A 17,729-nucleotide genomic window follows, 5' to 3' on the forward strand; every position below is an offset into this window, starting at 1 on the left:
TTTTTAGTCCTAAAAATAAAAACTTACTCTACAAATGTATCAGTGCTGGGCATAATGGGACATGTTTATAACCCCAGAACATGTGAGGCAGTAGCAGGAGGATCAGGGGTTCAAGGCCACTCTTAGCCACATATTGAATTCCAGGCCAGGTTATGCTATAAGAAAGCCTATCTAAAAAATAAATGAAGCCAGGTGTCGTGGCACATGCCTTTAATCCCAGCGCTTGGAAGGTAGAGGCAGGTGGATCTCTATGAGATGGAGGCCAGCCTCATCTACGTAATGATTTCCAGGCCAGCTGGGGCTACAGGGAGACCCTGTCTCAAAAAGACCAAAATAAATAAATAAATAAATAAATAAGTATAAAATGTAGCAAGAAACAATACTTAAGAGGGAAAAAATTAAGGAAATGCTTATTAAGTGATCATGTAAGAACACACAAATGTATAAAAGGAAGTTGAAATGCACACCCCGTGTCTCCACCTCTAACTACTTCTCACCTGAAAACAATCTTTAACTCACTTAAAGTAGAGATAGAAGAGAGTTGGCCACTTCCCACCCCAATATAAAAAACATCAGATAAACTAACATAAATGTCCAACCGAAAACCTCCTCTAGGGCCAGCAAGATGGCTCAATAGGTAAAAAATGCTTGCATGCTTGTAGCGCAGGTCTGACAAGGAGGTCAATCTCTGGAATCCACGATGGAAAAAAGAGAACCAAGTTCTTTTGTCCTTTGACCTCCATGCACACACAAACACTGAAAAACAAAACGACCCTGCCCTGACAGGAAGCGGGCCAGGAGATGATAATGAAAACTCGGGCTGGTTCTGACAGGGTGTTTCCTACCTTGAATTTTTCCTTCTTCTCTTTTTTCTCTGACTTGGGAGTTTTGTGAGTCAGGAGGGTCTGGATTTCTTTCCAGTCTTGGTCCAGCTTCTCTGTGAGCTCAAGGGCATCTTCTCGTTGAGCTTGTCTCTCCCTCTGAGGAAAAAAGTAATGAACACATGCCACACACCACTACAGCTGGGTTTTCACTGCGTGGCCTGGTGAGCAGGGCAAGAATGTGAAGTGACCACTCAGTCAATACGAAGTGTGTCACCTTGAAATGAGAACCAAGAACGTAAATGCCACAGAATGGACTGAAGTAACTTCCTGCTACTAACTAGATTCTGAAGCACTGAGCAGTTCACGGCAAGTTTAACAAGCAGCTGACATTTTGCAAATACTGAAGCCAATAAAAACCATCAGGAGTAAATGTTTAACGAGGTTTAGATTATTCCTTCTCGAAACAAATTCTATATTAAATTCAGAAAAAATATTAAATATAGCCTAAAACGTACAGGGAAGAGAGCCCCAGCATGTTCTGGTGAGCGCATCACTGCAGCTCACCACAAAGAGAACATCAGCCAACTCACCTTCTCTTGCTTTGACTTTGCGATGAGCTCGTCAATCAGTTCTTTCCGTGACTTTGGCTTGTCTGCAGCCATGCCTTCCTGGTGAGAGGCACTCTTGTGGACCCCACCTCCAAAGTGAGCGGCAGTCAGCTCAGCTGGGGACCAACAGCAGAAGACCATGAGGGAGGCCAGGTTCTGGCTTTGCGACCATTTTCCATAGAACTCTGCCAACATCTCTTCAAGAGTCCTTTTTTTGGTCTTTTTTCTTTCTTTTTTTTTGGGGTCTTTTTGAGACAGGGTCTCCCTGTAGCCCCAGCTGGCCTGGAACTTGCTAAGCAGACCAGATTGCATTGGATCTCACAGATACTGGTCTGCCTCTGCCTCCTGAGTGCTGGGATTAAAGGTTTGTGCCATTCTACTCAGGCCCAGCACTTATTTTTATATTATGTGTATGAGTATTATGCCTGCATATGTGTAGGTGCATCCATGTTGTGCAATGCCTGCAGAGGTCAGAAGAAGGCACCAAATTCCCCTGGAACTGGAGTTAGCCGCCATGTGGGTACTGGAAATTGAACCTGGGTCCTCTCTAAGAGCAGTTGGTGCTCTTAACCACTGAGCCATCTCCCAGCCTAGCACTTTTTTTTTTTTTTTTTTTTTTTTTTTTTTTTTTTTAAAAAAAAAAAATCATCAGCTGGCCTGGAACTTACTATGTAGACCAGGCTGGTCTCGAACTTACAGAGATCTGCCTGCCTCTACCTCCCAAGTGCTGGGATTAAAGGCGTGCACCACCACGCACTCTTTAAAAAATTATTTCTTTACTTTCTCTGTGTGTCTGTGCCACAGAGAACATAAGGACAACTTAGTGGGTCCAGGTCTCTCCTTCCACCTTTACATGGGTTCTGGAGAATCCAATGCAGGTCCATGGGCTTGAATGTTGGGTGAGAGGTACCTTTACTCGCTAAGCCATCTCATCGGCCCTTCCCAAGAGCACGCTTGAGAATTCTATACCCAAGAAGGAATTCTCACAGCTGGCACAAGGCACACTGATGCCTAAGGAAACCCGAGATGGGCTGCTCCAAGGACACTCAGATCCCTGCAACCAACAAGCCACCATCCAAGGAAACAATATGCAGCTGATTTTGTTTGTTCTCAGGGAAAGAGAAAGTAGAGTGGAACTACAGTCTTGAAGAAGAGTCCAGGATCCACGCATGGCATGTGTCCCCTGCCCACTGCCTATGCAGGGGTTGGAGTGGAAAAGCCCTGAGCCAATGGCAGGAGTAGGAACCAGCAACAAGAACTGTCATCTCCAGTGTGCCCTATTCACCACGACAAAAGATAAAAACATTGTAGAAATCATCAAATGTAGAATGGGAAAGGTTCTTTAAAAAATAGTCTCTCTGGTCTACACAGTGAGTTGCAGGCCAGCTGGGGCTACAGGGAGACCCTGTCTCAAAAACACACACAAAAAAGTATGTCCCCAGAACTAAAAATGGTGTGTGACACATAAACTATCAATGAATAAATGACACCTGCATTTCCTTGTAAATTTAGTTCACTGGATTTGGCTGTGCATCAACACCAAGGTCCATATTGGCTCTGCTTAGTGCCATGGTCTATCATCCACAGACACAGGCTGACTATCAGTTTCTGTACAAAACTGCCATAATCAGTCCCATAACAAAGACTAGAAGAACTGCACAGATGCCAGTGCATGAATGCCACTGGTGTAGCCATAGCGTCAGAGGACACGAAACAGGGGGCAAGCAGGGCAGAAGTGCTCTACCAGCCAGAGGGCGTTTACCCACCCACAGCTCTCACTCCAGCTCTCTAAGCTCCTAGGTAGGAGCTATTGTCATGTTTAACGAGAAAAGGGATTGTAAAGGGCTTTCCCAGCGTCATATACCCGACCCAAAGCTCTGAAACTTAAAAAGCCCCAAATGTGGGCTTTATCAAGAGGTGAAACGTTCTTGAAGCATTATTTTCTGGGTTTCCAAGAAGCGGGAGCTAGCCCAAACATGGCTCCAGGCCCCAGGCTTCTGTGGGGCCCCGGGCTTCTGTGCTGCCCCCTTACCAGACAGCATTCCCCGTTCTTCAGTATCACTGTCACTTTCCACAATGTCATTATGCTTTTCAATGTCGGCCAAAGACTGGCCATAATGAGTTAATTCTTCATCTTCATTTAGATTGTAGATGTTCTTTTTCTCATGATGTCGCTTAACAAAGGATAAGGGGAATCAGTTACTTAAAATTCTCACATTCACTTTCTAAAAAAATAACTCCAAGATTTTTTATTTTTATTTATTTATTTTTGAGACAGGGTCTCACTACACAACTCTGGCTGGCCTGGAACTCACTGGGTAAACCAGGCTGGCCTCAAACTCACAGAGATTTGCTGCCTCTACCTCCTAAGTACTGGGATTAAAGGTGTGCGCCACCATGCCTGGCTATAGAGAGAATTCCTTATATAGACCAATGGGCTAAATCAGTCTTCCCTATCAGTACTGCTCCTGTGCTCACTTACTCTCCACCCAACAAAACTACAGGTAGCGCCTTAGCTAACAACTACAGAACATGTCCCGACTTACCATGTGCTCTGGTTAAGATACTTATCTATTTGTTAACCAGTGTCTGTCTTTCTGTCTGTGTTTTGTTTTTTTGAAACGGTATCATTACATAGACCTGGCTGGTCCTGAACGCTGAACTGCATAGACCAGGTTGGTCTTGAACTCACAGGGATTCACCAGGTAGATCTGCCTCCCAGGTGCTGGGATTAAAGATGTGTGCCGCCAAGCCCAGCAAGTAGCTCACAAAGGCACAAATGAACAAGAGCCTTCTCCCTGGCTCACCTTGTGTAAAATTTATAGCAGGCATTCCTCCATCCCCACCCTACCCCCCATACCTGTTGCTCCAAAGCAAACCTCTTCATCATCTTCTCCTCTGGACTTATGTTGCTATTGTATTCCCCAAAGCGCTTATCTGTAAACACATTGGACTTATTCCTTTCTTTGTACTCCTTCAGTAAAGTCTGGGTACGCTGAAAATCAGAACACACAGAAATAAGTCTCAGCACGTTTCTGTAATAGCTACTGAAGGGGTCATCAGAACTGAGTGTGAAGTTCATAGCTACACAGTAAGATATTAAAGTTAATATAGAAGCTGAGTTCATCAATGCTAGGCCTGCCCTAATAGGAACACATTTTTGAGACGAGAAAATCAACTCACTCTTGGTGGTAATTGGATGATTATTCTCCGCTCTGGAGTCTGCTTACCACTGCTGAAGCCAAAGACTCGGAATCACTTTTCAAGCTATAGGAGTTCTCCTACGGTTGAGTGTTTGCTTAAGTGCAAGGAAATGTTTAACTCTATTCCATCACGGAGGGAGGTTACTTCCCATTGAACATACATCCAGGAATGAATAGTTGTGCTTTCATGTGTGAAATCATATCATAAATGAGTTTGAGAATTTGGAACATAGTTTACCCTTTATACTTTAAAACATTGTTTCTCTGGATAATCAGAATATCAGGTATCAAATAATTTGGCATTCTCTAGTGGAGTAATGAACAAGATCAGTATTATTCAACCTTGAGGCTAAATTCCCTAAAACAGGGTGAAGACAGGGTAGTAAGACAGGGGTGCATCTGTGTAAGTGCACTCATGTCCTGCAGTGCTTACAGAGGTCAGAAAGGGTGTCAGATACCCTGGACCTGGAGTTAGATGGTTGTCAGCCACCATGTGCCTGCTGGGAATGGAACCTAGGTCCTCTGCAAGAGCAGCCAGTGTTCTTAACTGCTGGGCCATCTCTCCAGTCCAAACTCTTCCTTCTATACATTGCCTTGCTTATGGTGTTTTACCATAGCAACAGAAAAGTTAACTAATACAACTGGCCTTGAATTCACTATGTAGCTAAGGTTGGCTTCCAACTCCTGATCCTCCTGCTTCTTCTCCAATGCCAAGACTGAAGGCTCTTCACAGAAATTCTTATATTTGAGTGTCACTTGAAAGAATTCATACATCAGCCACTGCTGAAAGTACTCAGTATCAAGGTGGAATCACCACACAACAGTAGGCCTTTGCAATGATCCAATTCAGTGGCTTCAAAAATCCACAACTTGGTATCTTGGTAGGCATTTCAAACTCTTAATCTAATGCCGGTTTGAATGCTCTTTGCATTTCTCAGGGACATTTAGGTACAATGAACATGCTTCTCTTAAGCCCACGCCAAGGCAAAAGAAATATGGCAAAGTTACTAAGGATGGGGGAGTAGTACCTCATCCAGACACAATCACTGACCCTAGGGACTGAGCTCCAGGAGGTATGACGATCCTGTACCTCTGTTCTTTCCTCACAAGGCCTGACAGGTTGAAAGTGTGGTCACAGAATCCCACACCAACCTCACTACTTCCTAGCCAGGACATTGAAAGGGTCTTATCTTTCTATTTCAGTGGCTTTAACTCTAAGAGGAGGTAGCCACTTTCTTCAGACAATCTTTGTGAGGATCACATGGTGGTCTGAAGAAAGGAGATGATTTTGGACAGAAATAAGCACAGAGTAACTGCCTCAGTGTGTAATACCAAGGACTTTAGCCTGGGCTTGGATCCCAACTTACCATGGCTGACTGAAGAAAGGTACAGGGCTGCTCTCTGCCAGTCTCTTTGGGTATGAAATGGAGACAACAGTACTTTCCTCATGAGTCTGATCATGAGGGTTAAACCCAAGTTTCTTAATATAATGCCTGACCCACTCTAAGGGATCAGTAACTATATTAATTACTGTTACTTTATAATTTATCTTGGAAATTGAGATCCAACTAGAAAGTGATGGTGTTAGGTACTGCTTGTACTGCTACACTGAAGAGCTGCCCCAAAGGGCTACCACTAATCAGAGGAAAGAAGCCAACTCTCAAAGATACTGTGCAGAAAAGTGGCCCACTGCAGGGACCCTGTGCTCACAGATCAAGTGTGGCCTCAATTGGAAGGTCCACTGTCCTTCCAGATAGCACGGGGCCCTTAACCCTATGCCTCAGTCTTTTCTAGTTGGTCATGACTCCTCCCTGCCCCTCCAAGAGTTCAATATGGTTCTATGAACAATTCTTTGATGCTCTGTCATTCACCCTTTTTCCTGATGTTGACTTTCAAAGTGTTTCAGCTCTATTTCTGTTTCCTCCAAATATTTGATTTTCTGCTGGGGGCGGATCTGTAAACCTTCTAGCCACCACACACTAGGGGCTGAGCAAAATGCCCTATTTGGGCTGTGGAGTTTCAAAAGTGCTGGTGCTTTAGTGCCTTGGGGAGTTAAGGCAAGACTTAGTTATTACTTGATTCTGACAAAACAAGGACAACAGGTTAAGTTCTACTGTGAAGGAGCCTGAGGATGACAAGTCCAGTAGTGTAAGGACAGTTGTGTTTAGAGACTGCTTACTATCCACTGAATGTGATACTTTATTTAATTCTCACAACCACTGCAAGAGGCAGGGTGTGTTTCATTGCACATCAGAAATGAGAAGACCAGGGCTTAAATGGAAAACGATGTGTCTCTTCTAGAGTCTGCACTACTATAGTTGGCCTGTAGAGTGAAGCGTGGATTCCATGACAGCCAGTCATTTGTTACCGCCTGAGAATACATGACAGTGTCAGTTCCTTGCAGTAAGGATAATTTCATGTAAAAGGTCAAAGATCTCATGTGAACTGCATGCTCTGTAACAAAATACAGATTAGGAGCTGTTGCAGGCAGGGGTCAAATCTTACTTATCCCCTCTACTATCAACAGCTCTATTAATTTATCATATATTCTGCTTTTTTAAAAGCCCAACAAGCATCAGTAGTTGCATATGGAATGCCAATTGTTGGACTGAATTGGAAAGGAAGATACAGAATATTCTGGAATGGAATCATAAACACAGGATGGAAGTTACACATGCAGGATGCCAGGACTGGAACGCACGCACTTAGGATACAAACTTGCAGAATCCTGCAAGCGTTTCTCTGGGAAGATCACTGCAGTCCACAGAAAGCAGGGGCATGGAGATAAAAATCAACCAGGACTATGTGACTGGCATGGTCTCCGTTTCACAGGCGAAAAAAACGGGGCCCCGGCAACCCGCGGATGGCCACGGGCTCCCCCCGCCAGGCCGCGCCCCTCACCTTCCTGATGGCCCGGGCGCGGGACACGCCAGGCAGCCCCACATCGTGACGCGTCTTCTTCCCGAGGACCTGGAACTTCTGCCGGTTGACTTTCACCTCGAAAGGGTTCGAGTTGGTCTTCGCGGGGCCTCCGCCCGCCGCCGCCGGCGTTCTGGGGGTCTGCCTCCGCGTCCGGGCCGCCTTGGCCCTCCCCATGACTACACCTCCGGACCCGTCGGAGTCAGGGAACAACCATGCGAGAGAAATCTGGCGGAAACGGGTGCTCCAAACGAGGACACACCGCCCAGCCTCCTCTCGCGATAACTGAGCCAGGTCTCAGGACACCGCGGGAAGTAGATTCCGAAGACTGGGAACTAGACGTTCAGCCTACACGTCGATTGGCGGAAGAACTACAACTCCCAGCAGGCCTCTTACTCCGGCTTCCTGGCGCGGGGCCTTATGGGATCTGTAGTGTCCCGCGCACCACATCCTCCTCAGGCACCACCGCGAGGGCAGCCCGAGCGCTCCCTCTGGAGGACAGCCGTTACCCCGGCCGGGTTACCCTGCGCATCGTGGGCAGTGGCGGCGGCGCCTACAGCCCTCACCCCCGGGGACAGCTCCCCGGCCAGTGAGCCCCCTGTGGGGTGGGGGGCAGCGGAGGCTCGGGTCCGCCCCGGGACCCGGCGCTGAGGAAAAGGCTACGCGCGCTGGGCCGGGGCGATGAGGCCAAGAAGAGCGCGAGCGACCGGGCGCCGCCGCCGCTAGCCCAGGCCGGTCGCCCGCCCCAAGCCTCCCCCGGGTCGGGCCTCGCGCCCACGGCGACTGCGACGCCGGCGCTCCTGGTGGCAGTGGTGGCGGCGCCGATCGAAGCGGAGCCTGAGGCAGCCGTGGCTCCCGGCTCGGAGGCCTCCCGGGTCTGCCCGCTTCCGCCTCCCGGGCCGCGGAGGATGCGTTCGCGCCGCCGGCGGCGGCGGGCCATGGACCTAGAGAACATCATGGCCAATGCGGTGCTGCTGAAGGCGCGTCGAGGTGTGTGCGCCGCATCGTGGGGCTCCCCAGGCGGGTCCCCCTGTGCTTCTGGGGCCCTAGGCTGGGGGACCGGTGCATTGCCCTTGGGAGTCGCATTGCCCTGGGGGCGCGTATTGCGGGGGGGCGCGATGCCCTGGGGGATGCATTGCCTTCGGGTGACAGACGCATTGCCCTTGGGGGGAGGCGCGTTGGGGGGCATTGCTCTTGGGAAGGTCTCATTGCGGGGGGCGGTGTGTGAATTGCTCTTGGGACGATCGAATTCCGGGGTGGGGGGTACTCATTGCCCTCAGGGGGTCCACCACATTGATTGTCACAGGAGGTCCAACCATAGAATTGCCTTTGGGGAGGATCATCGCAATGCCCTGTGGGGGCAGTCACATTGGGAGGGGGGACCATCCCATTGCGAGGGCAGGGGGTGAGGTGGGGGGTGGAGGACCACCTCATTGGACTGGGGGTGGTGGGGGCATCACATTCCCTCAGGGGACCGCCGCATTGATTGCCCATTGCCTTGTCCTGGGGGGACTGTTGGATTGCCGTTGGGGTGGACTATGGCATTGTCCTGGGGTGGGGAGAGGAGGGTGCCTTGCCCTCAGGGGAACTTTGACCTCCCTGGAGCCAATCCTGAATCTGCTGATGTTTGGTCCTCCTGGGCCACCTGTGCTATGTCAGTATCCGGTGAGGCTGGAGATGTGCTCTGTGCTAGAGGCCTGCAAGGGCCTGAGTTCCAACCCATCCTCAGCGTTGCTAATCTGAGACTGTGCAATGAAAATGCACCTCCTAGGTACAGATGGTGGGAAGTGGTGACTTAGAGTGCTGTGAAGCATCCATAAATTCATCTCACAAAATGCTGAGTACATCCTTTGAGTAAAATTAATTTGGAACAGAGAAATGTTTTTGATCTTCATATTTGTGTGCTTTTGTTTGTTTTTAGCTTCCTTGGAAATCCCATTTGCACCCTAAATGCCATTCAGGAAGAAAAAAAAAATTAGAAAACACATGATTTCTTCAACACACTGGAAACTCTGAGGAAGAAACATGGAAAGAAATTCGTGAAGTGCCAATGAGTACCCAGAACTGGACCAGTTAGGGCTTGAAGACACCTGGGATTCAAGGGCATCATCAACAGGAGGCTTAGGCAGGAAGATCCTGTGTTGGAGGCCAGTCAGGCTTAGTGAGATGACAAACCAACCAGGAAGGAGGATGGGAAGTGTGCAAGCCAAACAACACTTTGTAAAAGGCCTCTCCCTTAAGACACTTTTGTGCACTGACATCATTTTGACAAAGAACTGAGCATGACTGGGAAGAGACCAGGTCTGGGTTTCCTCCTTCTCTTTCAGGAGAGCATCTTGTCCTGCGCTGGAACTCAAAATTGGTCGTGGGAAGGAATCCTTATTGGAAATAAGACCTCACTAATTTAGGTTTCTCATCATCCTCTACCCTCATATCTGGGCAGTGTCCAAAAAAGAGAAATATTACACCAAGCAGACTTTATTATAATGTTGCAGAGATTAGATAATAGTGAGGTGGCAAAACTCGAGAAGCTGAGTTCCATCCCAGTACCCACATAAAAAGCTAGGGCATCATGGTAGTTTGAATGAAAATTTCCCCCATAGACTTCAAGTATGTGGACATTTTGTCCCTAGTTGCTGGTGCTGTTCTGGGAGGTCTTAGAAGATGGGGCCATGCTGGAGGAAGCATGTCATTGGGGGTGGACTTAGAGAGTTCTTAAGCCTTTCAGGATCTTCAGTCACGCTCAGCTTCCTGTGCTGCTTGAAGATGTGAGACTTAGCTTCTGCTCCTACTCCAGTCACCTCTACCGTCACTTCCCACCATGATGGATTCTTGTCCCTTTGGAACCATAAGCTAAATAAACTCTTCCTTTTATGTTTCCTTGGTCATGGTGTTTCTATCACAACAGAAGAGTAACTAATACAGGTATGGTGTTTTCTTAAAAAAATTTTTTTTGGCTTTTTGAGACAGTCTCCTTGTAGCCCCAGCTGTCCTGGAACTCACTATGTAGACCAGGCTGGCCTTAAACTTACAAAGATCCACCTGCCTCTGCCTCCTGAGTGCTGGGATTAAAGGCGTGTGCCACCACACCTGGCCTAAAAATATTTTTATTTTATGTGTATGAGTCAGTTGCCTGCATGTATGTAAGTGTACCCGTGTCACGCAATGCCCATAGAGGTCAGAAAAGGGTGTATAACCTCCCTGTATAACACAAACTGTCCTCAAACTCACAGAGATGCTCCTGCCTCTGCCTCCCAAGTGCTGGGATTAAAGGGTGCCACCATGCCTTGCCAAAACTATTATTTTTAAAATCTTTATTACATTCTATTTATGTTGTGTGCATGTGTATATATGTATGGGCACTTCTGTGCCATGGTGCACATATGGAGGTCAGAGGACAACTGGCGAATTCTCTCTACCATGTGGGGTCTGGGCATCCAACTCATCAGGCTTGACAGCACATGCCTTTACCTGCTGAGCCATCTCACCAGCCATAAAGTATGATTTTTTTAAATTTAGGATTTGGGGCTATGTAATGTCTCCCCTCATGAAGTTCATATGTTGAAGCTGTGGTTCCTAGTTGCTGATCTATTTAGATATGATTAGTTCTGGAAGCCATTAACTTCATCAATGGATTCCTAGTACTTAATGGGCTATTAGGCAGTGGGGCCTGGTTGGAAAAAATAGGTCGCTGTGGGTATGCTTTTTTAATTTGGGAGTCAAGCGTTTGTTTTTTTTTTTATATTTGTGTGTGTCCATGTGCTTGTGTGCAGAGGTCACAGGACAACTTACAGGAGCTGGTTCTCTTCAGCCATTTTGGTCTTGGGGCTCAAACGTGGGTCCTCAGGCTTGGTGGCTAGTGCGTTTTACACACTGAGTCATCTTACCAACCCATTTCTGGTTGTGGAGGGGGTTGTGTTTTGTTTTTTCTTGACACAGTTTTACACTGTAACCCTAGCTGGTCTAGTTTATTTGCTGGGTAGACCAGGTCAGCCTCCAACTCAATAGCAATCCTCTTGGTGCTACCTCTTGAGCACTGTGATCACACTGGAGCACTGTGATCACCCTCTGGAGCACTGTGATCACACTCTTGCACCATAGTACCCTGATTTCTTGGTCAGCCTTTGAAGAGTAGGTCTTGGTCTTGGTCTCCCACTCTTCTCTTGCCTTCTGTCCACCATGGGATGAGCAGCTTTATTCTGTGACTCCCTTCTGCCAGTGTTCTGCCTCACCTTGGGCCCAGAAGCAGAGGAGCCAAGTTACTGTGGAGTGAAACAGCTGAGACCTTGATCCACATAAGACGATAAAAAAAGGTGCTGAAAAATGGGCTACAGATCCAAACAGAGAATTCTCAAAGGAAGAAGGAAAAATGGCCAAGAAATATCTTACAAAGTGTTCAACAAACTAAGCGATTAGGGAAATGCAAATTCAAACTACTTTAAGATTTCCTCTTCTCCCTGTCAGAATGGCTAAGATCAAGAAAACAAATGACCAAAGCTGGTGAGGGTGGGGGAAAGGGAAGCGCTCATTCATTGTTGATGGGATTGCAAACTGGTTCAGCCAGTGTGGACTGCAGTATGGAGAACTTGAAAAAACTAAAAATAGATGTACCATATGCTCCAGCTCTACCACTCTTTGGCACATACCCAAAACACTCGGCATCCTACTACACAGATAATTGCTCAACCATATTGGTCACTGCTCTTTTCAAAATACCAAGGGAATGGAAACAACCTAAATGTTCCCTAACCCGATGAATGGATAATGTAAATGTAATTTACACTGTGGAGCTCCACTCAGTGGTAAAGAAAAACAAAATCATGAAATTTGCAGGTAAATGGATGGAACTAGAAACTTATACTAAGGGAGGTAACCCAGACAGAAAAACAAGCCATGCATGTTTGCTCTCATGTCAATCCTAGTTCTACATCCTTAAATGTGAGTATATATCCTGATGTAACTTCAGGAGCCAAAGTTACCAGAGTGGGGGAAAGGGGAAGAAGGAGCTTGAGGGAGAGGGATAGTAGGAAACAGGAGTTATCAAGGGGAAACTTTAACTGAGGAGGGCGGGCTATACAGGGACAAAGAGGAAAGAGAAATAAGTAATGCTTAGTGGTATGAAATACATGGGAAATGTATTTAACAAGCCTGCTGAGAAATACACACACAACTTACTAATATTACAATAAACTGGAACAAAAAAACAGCCTTTTTTTTTGGGCTCAGTGTTACCTGCCTGTAATCCTATACTCAGGAGGTTAAGAGAGAAGGATCTAGAATCCAAGGACAATCTGGATTACATGGTAAGACCTGACTTGATAAACAAGAATTTTTATGTAAAGTTTTTTGTTTTTAAAATTTAGCAGGACTAGGCGAAAAGAATTGTCGTAGTAAAAGATGGAAGGAGATCCTGAAGTTGCCCCCAGTCAGCCTGTGCACTGAGCTAAGATACTCCATCGGTGAGTAAAGCCATCACTTAAGTCTGCAGGGTGTGTCTGATGTGGCATCATTACTTAGATGCGTTTCGTTCTTCAAATTTCTATGGTAAATTCTAATAATTTCATTAGCCTTTTCAGAGTGGGAAATACTTTTAAATTCTCTGGTCTGCAATGATGAAGAATATAATTATTGACTTTTTCATTTAAAATGTTCTTAAAAACTGGTATATATTGAGTTGGGTGGGGTGGCTCACGCCTTTAATCCCAGAACTTGGGAGGCAGAGGCAGGCGGATCTCTTGGGAATTCGAGGCCAGCCTGGTGTCCGTAGTGAATCTAGACCAGCTGGGGCTACAGGGAGGCCCTGTCTCAAAAAAAAGAAACCCAAAGCTGGTATACATTCATTATTCTGCATGTAACAGAATAATGGGTCTCTTTCCCAAAGACCCAACCAGTCATTCTTTCCAGAAGAAAGCACTTTTAAGCATGTCCTAATATCTTTTCAATTTTCTGTGTCTAATAATGAATTATTGGTGTTTTTATTAAAACATTAGTTTGGGCCAGGCGTGGTGGCTCACGCCTTTAATCCCAGCGCTTGGGAGGCAGAGGCAGGTGGATCTTTGTGAGTTCGAGGCCAGCCTGGTCTACATAGTGAGTTCCAGGACAGCTGGGCCTACAAGGAGACCCTGTCTCAAAAAAGACAAAAACAACAACAACAAAATGACATTAGTTTGGACTGGAGAGATGGTTCAACAGTTAAAAGTGCCAGCTGCTCTTGCAGAGGCCCCAGGTTCAGTTCCCAGCACCCACATGACAGATAACCATCTATAACTCCAGTTCCAGGGGATCCAACACCCTCTTCTGACCTCTGTGGGCATTGCATGACACAGGTGCACTTATACACATGCAGGCAATGCACATATACACATAAAAAAATAATAAAATTTTATTTTTTGGTCCTTTTAAGACAGGGTCTCCCTGTAACCCCAGCTGGCCTGGAACTCACTATGGGAATTAAAGGCGTATGCCACCACACCGAGCACAATAAAATATTTTTTTAAAAATTGTTTTTTAAAAAAGCATTCATTCAAAGTGAGCCTGGCGTGGTGGCGCACACCTTTAATCCCAGCACTCGGGAGGCAGAGGCAGGCAGATCTCTGAGTTTGAGGCCAGCCTGGTCTACATAGTGAGTTCCAGGACAGCTGGGGCTCCAGGGAGACCCTGTCTCAAAAAAGACCAAAAAAAAATTTTTTTTAATTTATTGAAATAAAATATATAAGGGAAAAGAGAATGTAACTCGTTAGTAGAACACTTGCCTGGTATGCATAAAGTCCTGTGTTTGATTCCCAATTTTGTAAAAAAATAAGCAAACAAAAATTCACTGTATATCAGTGTAATGGAATATTCAAGAACTGTAAAGACTGAGTGTTAGCTGTAAGAGCATGGGAAGTCAGATAATAGACCATGTCTGTAGGACAGTCAGAATTAAAAATTTGAAGATAGAATTTTCAATTCAGGGGCTGAAGAGATGACTCAGACAATAAAGTGCTTGCCACACAAGCATAGGGGACCTGATTTTGGATCACCAGTACCCACGTAAGAGCAGGCACAGCTGTGCACATCTGTAACCCTAGTGCTGGGTGTACAGGGGATGGGCACAGGCAGAGCTCAGTGATCACCTAATCTAGCTGAATCACCAAGCTCTAAATTTAGTGAGAGACTCTGTCTCTTGCTGGGCGTGCTGGTGCATGCCTTTAATCCTAGCACCCGAAGGTCAGGCAGACAGATCTTTGTGAGTTCTAGGCCAGCTTGGGCTACATGGTAAGTTCCAGTCCAGTCATTGCTATAGTGAGATCCTCTCTCAACTAGATAGGTAGGTAGGTAGGTAGGTAGATAGATAGATAGATAGATAGATAGATACATACATACATACATACATACATACATACATACGTACATACATACATGACAGATAGACTGACTGATAGGTGATAGGTGGGTGATGAATAAATTGATAGGTAGATAGATGATAGACAGATAGATGAAAATGAAATGAGGGAGAGACCTGATATCTACCTCTGACCACTGTGCACATGCACGTGCTCACACATACACACACACCTGCATGCACATGTTCACACACCCACCCACGCAAACACATGCACACACCCACATACAGAACTGGGCGGGAGGGGAGAATTTCTGATTGAAGGAGTAGATGAATTTAAAGTTGTTACGTTGACAGGTTAGTCTTCCTAAAAGTTGGACCCATTTATCTTCTGGCCAATAGTGAATGAAACTCAGGGTGATGTGCATGCTAGGTAAGAACTCTACCTCCTGAGCTCCACCCCTCCCTTTCCTGGACCTTTCCTTGTGCAAACCCAGTGATCTCAAACAAGAATGGCTTAGACTACCAGAATTGCCTGATATTAACAAGCCCTTTAAAAGAGGAATTTGCTGACTTAGCCACTTTTAAATTTTGATTCTTTGGCTTTAAAGTCACTTTGGGGGAGCCTGAATATATTTATCCATTTTAGGTAGAGAGACTGACTGCCCTTCCTCCTTCCGCCCCTTCTTCCTTTCCTCTCTCTGTTCCTCTCTCCTTTCCTTTCCTTTTTTATTATTTACCTTCGAGACAGGGTCTCTCTGTAGCCCCAACTGACCTGGAACTCACTATATAGACCAGGCTGATCTTGAACTCACAGAGATCCACCTGCCTCTGCCTCTCTCCAGAGTGCTGGGAATAAAGGCGTGCGCTACCACACCTGGATACTTTATTATTCTTTTTAAAAAGATTTATTTTGTTTTCCTGCATGTATGCATAAGCACAATATGATACCTGGTGCTGCAGAGCCAGGAGAGGGTGTCAGACCCCCAGAACTGGAGTCATGGATGGTTGTTAGCTGCCATGTGGGTGCTGGGGACTGAGCCCAGATCCTCTGCAACAGCAGCCAGTGCTCTTAACTACTGCGCCTTCTCTCCTGCTCCCAGAGTTATACTTTGTTCTTATTTGCCCTCCCCACTGCCCTCCCCTGCTTTGCCCCCACAACTGATTTTTTTACTGAAGTTTTACCTATTTTGAACATAAAAGGTTTTGTTTTCCATCCTTTTTGACATTGCTGGAACAGTAGGGCCTTATTCTTGGAACAGTGTCACTGTTTGAGGTAAGGGTACAGTACCTCCTACTGAAAAGGAAAAACAAGCAAATAATTATAAAACAGGGATGTTAACAAGTGTAAAAAATATTTGAAATTTTGTTTGCAAGTACAGAAAGTAGCAAGATGGGTAGGAGGTTTTAAAATTTTGATTTAGTGCATTTCTGCAGTATGTTTCACAAATACGTGGTTTATCCTGACCACATATGCTGGGTGCAGTAGTAGAAGGATCTCTTTATGTTTCTGCCTTCCCAAGAAGTGACTGTCCCTTGGGCATATCCACCCCTTGCATAATTCATTTTGGAAAAGAAATGGCTGTCACGTCAAGTCCTTACCAGTTTTTCCAGCTGTCTTTGACTACCTGAGTGTTTATTGATTGGTTGGTTTTAGTTTTTGAGACAGGGGTCTCATCAGGTAGACCAGGTTGGCCTAAAACTCACAGTTGTCCTCTCTCAGCCTCCAGAGTGCCGGAATTACAGGTGTGTGCCACCACACTTAGCTCCACTTTATTTCTACTTACTTTTATGTGTGTGTATCTGTCCATGTTTGTCTGTGTGCATATGGAGGCCAGACGTCAACACTGGGCATCTTCCTCAGTCATTCTCCTTATTTTTTGAGACTGAACCTGGAGCTTGTCAGTTTGGCTAGACTGGTGTATCTTCACCTCCCCCGCCCTCGGATTACAGGAGCATCACACCATGCCCAGCCCTTCATGTGGGTGCTGGGGATATGGACTCAGGTCATGCTTGCGTATGAGCACTTTATTGACTGAGTCATCTCCTTGCCCCCTGCCTGGGTATTGTCCATATAAAATAACCCAGTTTAAATTAGTAAACAGTAGTTTAAAAATAATAGCACAAATACTATTTTTTTGTGTTTTGCTTTGGTTTGGGTTTTGCTTATTTTGAGACAGAGTCTCACTATGTGGTCCTGGCTGGCCTAGAACTTGTTATGTAGACCAGGCTGGCCTCCAATTCACAGAGCTCTACCTTCCTCTGCCTCTGGAGTGCTGGGGTTAAAGGTGAGCATCACCACACCTGGCTACAAACACTGTTTTTGACTTTGATTGTATTAAGGACAACAGAGGGCAGGTATGGAGCAGCACTTGGTGGGTGGTAACTGCATTGTTTCTCATTCCTTTTCTCTAGCAGAAAAGGATTATAACAGCCTGTGTGACAAGCAGCCAATAGGAAGACTTCTTTTCAGACAATTCTGTAATACAAAACCAGATCTAAAGAGGTGCATTGAATTCTTGGATGCAGTGGTGAGTGATTCTTTTCAGAGTTGAACTGTGCAGTTTTGTGCTTTTGAGTATTTAATCAGCCCCAAACAATGATGGAGGGTGGAGAAATGTCTTAGTGTCTTACTTCCCTCCTTTGCCTTCCTTCCTCCCTCCCTTTGTTTTAGAGATAGGGTCTGTCCTAGTTTGTTCTTCATTTCTATGACAAAATACTCTGACCAATACCAACTTGGGGAGGAAAGGGTTTATTTAGCTTACATATCCCAGGTCACAGTTCATCTGGGAGCCCAAGGTAGGAACTCAGGGCAGGAACCTGGAGGCAGGAGCTGGAGCACAGGCCATGG

At 46.0% G+C, this 17,729-nt stretch overlaps 2 protein-coding genes across 2 annotated transcripts in view; one reads left to right on the plus strand and one right to left on the minus strand.

Annotated features, from left to right (window-relative positions):
• Window positions 1–7,824, minus strand: part of Nop14 (NOP14 nucleolar protein) — a 22,739-nt gene extending 14,915 nt beyond the window's left edge. The window contains exons 1-5 of the mRNA XM_008841867.3: window positions 7,537–7,824; window positions 4,293–4,427; window positions 3,465–3,606; window positions 1,415–1,548; window positions 846–980 (exon numbers count right to left, since the gene is read on the minus strand). Of these exons, the coding sequence (XP_008840089.1) occupies window positions 846–980; window positions 1,415–1,548; window positions 3,465–3,606; window positions 4,293–4,427; window positions 7,537–7,731 (741 nt within the window). The 5' untranslated portion in view covers window positions 7,732–7,824. The remainder of the gene's footprint in view (window positions 1–845; window positions 981–1,414; window positions 1,549–3,464; window positions 3,607–4,292; window positions 4,428–7,536) is intronic.
• Window positions 7,825–7,949: 125 nt separating this feature from the next.
• Window positions 7,950–17,729, plus strand: part of Grk4 (G protein-coupled receptor kinase 4) — a 70,490-nt gene continuing 60,710 nt past the window's right edge. Inside the window, 3 exon segments of the mRNA XM_017800295.2 lie at window positions 7,950–8,544; window positions 12,921–13,013; window positions 17,297–17,409. Of these exon segments, the coding sequence (XP_017655784.1) occupies window positions 8,463–8,544; window positions 12,921–13,013; window positions 17,297–17,409 (288 nt within the window). The 5' untranslated portion in view covers window positions 7,950–8,462.

This window comes from Nannospalax galili, unplaced genomic scaffold (assembly GCF_000622305.1).
Source record: "Nannospalax galili isolate Female #2095 unplaced genomic scaffold, S.galili_v1.0 scaffold101, whole genome shotgun sequence".
Lineage (NCBI taxonomy): Eukaryota > Metazoa > Chordata > Mammalia > Rodentia > Spalacidae > Nannospalax > Nannospalax galili.